This window comes from Danio aesculapii, chromosome 22, assembly GCF_903798145.1.
Source record: "Danio aesculapii chromosome 22, fDanAes4.1, whole genome shotgun sequence".
NCBI classification, from domain to species: Eukaryota; Metazoa; Chordata; class Actinopteri; order Cypriniformes; family Danionidae; genus Danio; species Danio aesculapii.
The window spans coordinates 212,501-220,000 of NC_079456.1; the positions used below are offsets into that span (position 1 = coordinate 212,501).

At 48.8% G+C, this 7,500-nt stretch overlaps 2 protein-coding genes across 2 annotated transcripts in view; one reads left to right on the plus strand and one right to left on the minus strand.

Annotated features, from left to right (window-relative positions):
• The window catches only part of zgc:153713 (RhoA_like domain-containing protein), an 8,452-nt gene extending 3,491 nt beyond the window's left edge, over window positions 1-4,961 (plus strand). The window contains exons 4-5 of the mRNA XM_056447842.1: window positions 1,487-1,617; window positions 4,618-4,961. Of these exons, the coding sequence (XP_056303817.1) occupies window positions 1,487-1,617; window positions 4,618-4,791 (305 nt within the window). The 3' untranslated portion in view covers window positions 4,792-4,961. The remainder of the gene's footprint in view (window positions 1-1,486; window positions 1,618-4,617) is intronic.
• Window positions 4,962-5,126: 165 nt separating this feature from the next.
• LOC130215974 (transmembrane protein 43) overlaps window positions 5,127-7,500 on the minus strand; it is a 6,539-nt gene continuing 4,165 nt past the window's right edge. The window contains exons 11-12 of the mRNA XM_056447845.1: window positions 5,661-5,778; window positions 5,127-5,568 (exon numbers count right to left, since the gene is read on the minus strand). Of these exons, the coding sequence (XP_056303820.1) occupies window positions 5,363-5,568; window positions 5,661-5,778 (324 nt within the window). The 3' untranslated portion in view covers window positions 5,127-5,362. The remainder of the gene's footprint in view (window positions 5,569-5,660; window positions 5,779-7,500) is intronic.

Consider the following 7,500-nt stretch of genomic DNA (forward strand, 5'->3'; position numbering starts at 1 on the left):
CTGTGTGTGTCATAAGAGGATTATGGCTGTCAGTGCTCTCAAACCAAACATGATTATTGATAATAATATATATTGCTCATGTTATCTTTAATATACTAAGACATAGACTCGCAGTAGCTGGATTGAAACACCTTTTCTGCACAGCACAGAAAATAATGTGACTTAAGAATAATTTTATTATCAAAATTAATTTATTTGCACGATATATTCTACCGTTTCCACCCTACTGCCCACAGTGACGACGATGTAAAGACAGGCCGAAGTGCAAACTCATGTGCAGAGCTGACTCTGTTTATCTGAGGTCTCTCTGGGCTTTTTAAAGCTGAATATGGGAATGCCTGTATGAATGAAAGTTTCCTTCTGCCCCAAAGTAAAATCCCCCTCTCTATTAAAACAGAATAAACTCTTATTAACTCCTTATTCCTATTTAACAGACACATTTCTAGAAAAGTTCAGCATTTACCCCCTTTACATGACACTGTGTTTATTTTCAGTGTGTTTAAGTAAACTAATCGTACTCTCCACTGTGGTTCCACACATTCATTGTCCTGAAACAAATTAAGTTAACTTCACACTTTAAACAAATTTCTGTGGATTAAACATGAAAACATTAAGTTGTCCTAATGAAATCTCAAGAGTTGTGTTGTTTCAGCTCATTTTAAATAAGTAGGTTTATTTGCGTGTGCTCCACTGACCGGTCAGATCTGCTCTCTCTCTGCTGTAGTGTTGGTGCTGCTGAGAGATTGAGACCCACCGGCTGAAGTTAGCGTTTAAAGTAAAAACTGATTCAATTAATATCGACAGCAGAATCTGGGACATGTCTGTGAAAAAGAGGATGTATTGTCACCCCGAATAATGAGCTGGGTCAGTCTGTTTAGTAAAAGGCTTTTCTTTTCCGCGTGTCCTCGCGCTCTTCTCAACGCTACTACCAAAATCAGAACAGCAGTTCTGTGTCCAGCGCGTCTCTGTGGGTCTGCAGAGCATGTGAGTCTGTGGCAGTGTTCTCAGTTTCCTGCGGACACAGAACCGGGACGCCCAGGTAAGGTCTGTGTGGGAAGCACTGATGTTGAATTGGGTCTCACACTGCATGTGCCACGATATGCCATCCATGGCCGAAATGTAAACATTTTCTACGAAGCTCGCATGATGTGCCACATGCCGCCATTCTCCTTCAAAACGATGTAAAGCCCACATGACGTGAGGTAAATACACCAGTGGTGCTGTTGCTGAGAGCGTCAGGTGTGCTACAGTCACAATAGATTTCTAATGTAATGTACCATAAGCTAGTGTGAAGAGCATGTAGATGTACCGTGGCCGAGTGAATCAAGTCATCTTCAAGCTTAATGAAACGAATCGACATGTGCCAGTAAATACATTTACCAGTTCGCACGCGTCTATTTTTGGTTGCAAATGCGAGCGAAATGGTCGCACTGTGGAGCCCTGAACACTACTGAGTGCTGATCATCATCTTGTGTGTCTCCTGCAGAGAATATTCCAGAGAAATGGACTCCTGAGGTCAAACATTTCTGCCCAAACGTTCCCATAATCCTGGTGGGCAACAAGAAGGACCTGCGGAACGACGAACACACTCGGCGTGAGCTCTCCAAGATGAAGCAGGTGTGTGTGTGTGTGTGTGTGTTTGACAGGGTGGCTGAAATGGCTTCATGTTTAGTATCAATACGCTTCAGTTGTGTAGTTGTGTAGGTTTTATTCACTGTAAATACTCCGCAAGACGTCTACAGTACATGATGATGTCTTAAAAAGGAGGCCTCTGATTGGTGCTTTCTCAGCCATTGGCCTGAGGTCAGAACAGGAAGCTGATTTATGTATAAAGGTGGTGGTCAGCGATTGGAGTGTGGGGGGGATTAATGCTTAAAGAAAGTACCAGACAAATGGTGAGGGTATATCCAGGAGCAAGTGGACAACCATTGAAAACAGCTGCTGAGCACTGCTAAGACCAGATTTATAATGTCTGCAGTGAACGATTCAGCTTCAGAAATGAGATGGAATAAAGCATCAGTCCTGAAGAACAGCATGAGGAGCTTCAGCACATCACCGGTCTCAGTGCAGCAGGAGGAGATGCAGAGGAACTTTAGACATATCACACACACCTCAGTATGCTGTAGCTGTGTTTTTAAGGAGGAAAACCCAGACTCTTCCAGTTAAAGAAGAACTGGAAACCCTTTATGAGAGAGTATACTGTACACATGGGTGGATTACTGATGTAGATGGCAAGAAAACAAGACAATCAGCATTAAATCTGAACTACACTGACGCACTTGCAATACTGCCAGCAGCTGATCTGCAGGAGCTCTGTACAGGTAATGAAGAGGAAAGATGTCTGTCTGAAAGTGTCAGTCTCTACTGACGGCTCAAAAACTCCAGACTCGACATGTATATAAGATATATGAAGAGTTTAGCAGAGATGATGGAGTTCTGGAGGCCACACAACAGCTGGAATATAATCAGCACACAGTACCATGTGTTCTGACTCAATATCTGCATCAAATGATTTAGACCATGCCATATCATCTTCAGGACTTTCTGGATCAAATGTGTGCAGGATTTACACTAAACTCAGAGAAACCCATCCGCTCCCCCACAGCTCGCTGTCCCCACGGCATGTTTATTGACACTAAATTCTAATGTGAAATGAAGGAAATATTCACTAATGAAGTGTAATTCACTAGTGAGTGTTTGATGAAGAGGAAGGTTAATAAAGCAGCAGCATCTGTGAGGAGTGCCATACAGACCCGAACCCACAGCCTAGAGTCTGCGCTGGTCTGCTTCTCCTGTCCCGCTCACACTGAGTGTTATCTCGCACCCGTTATTAATTCACTCTCTGTTCACCTGCTGTCTTCTTCCTGACCCGACTGAAGATCCTGCTGAGTTGAGGTGATAGTACCCTTGTGTGTTCTGTGCAGACCTGCGGGTCAGTCAGCACCAATGCGGCTTCATTCTGAGGAATTTTCCAGCACCTTGTTGAATCTGACACCAAGGATTGAGGCAGTTCTAAAGGCAAAAGGGGGTCCGACCCGGTACTAGTGATGTGTACCTAATAAAGTGGCCAGTGAGTGTAGAGTGTTAGAATATCTTAAAAAAGTTGATTGGTTTCACTAATTGCATTGAAGAGGTGAAGCTTGTATAATGTAGACTCACTGAAGACTGGTGTATTCCAGCTGTTCATTAATTTTCATTGTGTTGATCTAATGAAAACCCCTGATTCAGCATGGTGTGATGCAGTAGAGTGCTGCATTACAATATTGAGGTAATAAAAACAGTACCTAGCTGTGTTACTCGGAGATCTTCCTGAGCCAGAGCTCTACATGTCGTATACACAGATGAACGAGAGTGTAAAGCAGCGTGTTTGTGCTTTTAGTAATATTATTATTACATATCTCGTGTTACTTGTAATAGGCCTGTGTGTAGCTCTACTGCTGGGTAAAAGACTTTGAATGTGTCCTGGTCAATAATGCACAGTAAAGTGACGACATCTCAATACAACTATGGCTAATTCTGAAGCTGAATTATTGTGGCATGAGCCTGTCATCTGTCATTGACAACATTATTAGATTATAGGGCAAACACTTACAGTAGACATTATTCACAGGCGCACATGTCCTCTCTGTAGTAAACAGTGCGTCAGCTCATGTGTGATCTCGTGGCTGTGCACATCATTACATGGCTGAATTATACTTTATTAATGCAGTGTGTTACACCTTCAGCACCATTTGGAGGTGTGTATGTACAACAGTGTGAAGACGTGTGCGACCGCCTTTATGCTTCTCCCGAACTCGACTGGCTGAAGGGTGGAGATGCTGGATTAAGATCGTGATCTCTTTAGATCAGTCGTCAGCTCTAGCTCAGATCACTCACTGGCAGACTGACGCTTCCTGTAGAGCTCATGTTCAGATGTGTGTGTTTCCGCTACGCCTGGATCTGCTCTGGAAGATCAGTGTTTTAGACTGAATGTGTCTGATGTGGAGCAGCCGCTGTGATCCTCTGGAGGTGTAGACAGAAGAATCATCTGTAAAGAGCAGACGTTTGATTTCTGATGGGCTCAGGGTTGAGCAGGGCGGCTCCAGATGTTTCATTATCCCTTTACACACTGATCGCAGTAAATATCTGGAAAATTTCGACTCTACCGGTACAGAAAAGCGCTGTTCACACAGGCGAGGAGGTTCCGGGATTTTTCCATTCACACATCCATTCCAGAATCGCGGTAAATTCTGACATCATCAAGCAGAAGTGAGCTCTAAATGGCTGCGCTTGTGTTTGTACACACTTGACTACATTACAAACTCTGTGGATGGATCAGTGTTGTGAACAACATGGCTGAAAACATATGGATGGGCAGCCCTGTCTAACTCCTCATCATGGAGGAACAAACTCTGTTCATTTGTTGTCAATTTTTACAGCACGCATGTTATTGACCTACACGGTGCTGATTAGATCAACGCTAGAAAGAATATCCCGCAGGCTGCTGTGGACACGTGTGTGTGTGTGTGTGTGTGTGTGTGTGTGTGTGTGTGTGTGTGTGTGTGTGTACTGGTTTAACTCACGCTTGTCTCCTTTTTAAAGATATACACGTTTGTTTTCTCTCTCTCCCGCCTGCAGGAGCCGGTGAAGCCTGAGGAGGGCCGGGACATGGCCAACCGCATCTGTGCCTTCGGCTACATGGAGTGCTCTGCCAAATCCAAGGACGGCGTGCGGGAGGTGTTCGAGATGGCCACCAGGGCGGCGCTGCAGGCGCGCAAGGGCAAGAAGAGCAGCAAATGCCTGCTGCTGTGACGGAGTGCGACTTCCTGTCAGTGTTTACCGCTTGTGTTCGTCTCAGACTGTCTGCTAATCAAATATGCAAAGAGCCCATCAGGACCAGACTCTGCAGCACCCTGAGGCGCTCTTCTGTCCCGCACCGGACACCCAGTTGGCTATGTTTGTGTATTAAAGCCTTGATAAGATGCTCGTGTGTGTGTGTGTGTGTGTGTGTGTGTGTGTCACGGCTGAACGCTCCGTCATTACAGTATCACCGTCTGTGTGAGCTCCATGATCAATAAATTCATCATTTAACAGTGGCGTCCGCCTGTCCGAGCGCTCAGAGAGGGAAACACAGAGAGACGGCGAGCTCCAGGAGACTCAACATTTATTGAAGATTCTCTTTTCACATCAGATCTGATCAAGACAGAGTCGTGTGCTGCAGCCAATCAGGAGCCTCGCTCAGCAGACGTCTGTGTGTGCTGTAACAGTGGTGTGTGTGTGTGTGTGTGTGTGTGTGTTGCTGCCATCCATGAGGTCAATCCTGTGTTTCTGCAGTAGTTCACACACACACGTACATGCGTGCTGCTGGAGTGTGTGTGTCGAGTCACTGCCTCTTCTTGGCGGGCGCTCTAGCGTGTGCGAGGGCTAGCGGCAGCACTAGCGCAGCAGCCGCTACACAGAGGGCCAGCAGGGGGCGATAGTAGATCCAGCCGGCGGCGATGGTGAGCAGAGACAGAGAGACGGAGGAGGAGAGACAGAAGAGCTGCAGACCCACTGCCAGAAGACCACCCAGCAGAGGCACACGCTCCACTGCACACACACACACACACACAGAAGAGCATCAGAGGCACGCTAACAACATACTGTGTGTGTATGTGCATGTGTGTGTGTGTGTGTGTTACCCAGTGTGTGTATGACGCGTGTGCTCAGGCTGATGGACAGGAACATGAGTGTACAGCCGGCGAGCCGCAGTGCCCAGGTCTTCATGGAGTTCAGCTGATGTTCTTTAGCAAACACCTCCTGCAGAAACACACACACACACACACACACACTTGCTGATCAGCAGCGGCGTCTCGTGACCCTTCATGAGCTCTCGTTATGCTGTGTTCACACCAGACACCAGCACGTGTCAATAAATCGTGTGTAAACAGACGCGTGAACATTGAGTTTACTCGCGTCATTCTCTCGACAGATTCACTGAGCAGCAGATGCGGATTCACATCATGGGCGGGGCTTCTGTCTGCCCGGTGACTCTAGCTTCAATGCTAAACGGCTAACATGGATGTTATTGAGGGAGTAGCTGTGTTTGTGCTTTAGGAAGGCTGATAAACAGTGTAGATGTGTTCGGCGCCGTGTCTGAGTGCACTACATCCTCTCAGAGGTGCAGCGGCTCTGAGCTCATCAACTCCTCCTGAAACTGAACCTGGATGATGGAGCTTTCAGCGGTGCTGCAGACTGAACTGAGCCCAGCCCAGTTTGATGAGCTGTTGTCGGTGTCAGCAGGAGGATTTTCCCCCGGGACTCCAACAACAGTGCTACGTCATAATCAAACCCCTAGAGGAGGAATCTCCTAACTGGTTACCGTGTCGCTAATGTCTGCTGAAATTCAGATTTTTCAGCTCGAGTGATTCACGGCAAACACGCAAAACGCTCAACTCGCACCGCCCTCACTCGCGTCATCCGCACCGCCTCATTCATGCGCACCGCATCATTTGCACGAATCATATCATTCGTTCTGCCTCATTTGCGCTACTAGCATCATTCGCGCCACCTCAATCACGTCATTCACACTGCCTCATTTGCACTGCCTCATTCACGTAAATCACACCAAATGCATCATTGGCACCTCGTCATTCACACCGTCTCGCTCTCGTCACCCGCACCGCCTCGCTCTCGTCATCCGCACCGCCTCGCTCTCGTCATTCGCACCGTCTCGCTCTCGTCACCCTCACCGCCTCGCTCTCGTCATTCGCACCGCCTCGCTCTCGTCATTCGCACCGTCTCGCTCTTGTCACCCTCACCGCCTCGCTCTCGTCATCCGCACCGTCTCGCTCTCGTCATCCGCACCGCCTCGCTCTCGTCACCCGCACCGCCTCGCTCTTGTCACCCGCACCGTCTCGCTCTCGTCATTCGCACCGTCTCACTCTCGTCATTCACGCCGTCTTGCTCTCGTCACCCGCACCGTCTCGCTCTCGTCACCCGCACCGTCTCACTCTCGTCACTTGCACCGTCTCGCTCTCGTCACCCGCACCGTCTCACTCTCGTCATTCACACCGTCTCACTCTCGTCATCGCACCGTCTCGCTCTCGTCATCCGCACCGTCTCGCTCTCGTCATCCGCACCGTCTCGCTCTCGTCATCCGCACCGTCTCGCTCTCGTCACTCGCACCGTCTCGCTCTCGTCACCCGCACCGTCTCACTCTCGTCACTTGCACCGTCTCACTCTCGTCATCGCACCGTCTCGCTCTCGTCATCCGCACCGTCTCGCTCTCGTCATCCGCACCGTCTCGCTCTCGTCATCCGCACCGTCTCGCTCTCGTCACTTGCACCGTCTCACTCTCGTCACCCGCACCGTCTCGCTCTCGTCACTCGCACCGTCTCGCTCTCGTCATTCGCACCGTCTCGCTCTCGTCACCCGCACCGTCTCGCTCTCGTCGTCCGCACCGTCTCGCTCTCGTCTTCCGCACCGTCTCGCTCTCGTCGTCCGCACCGTCTCGCTCTCGTCATCCGCACCGTCTCGCTC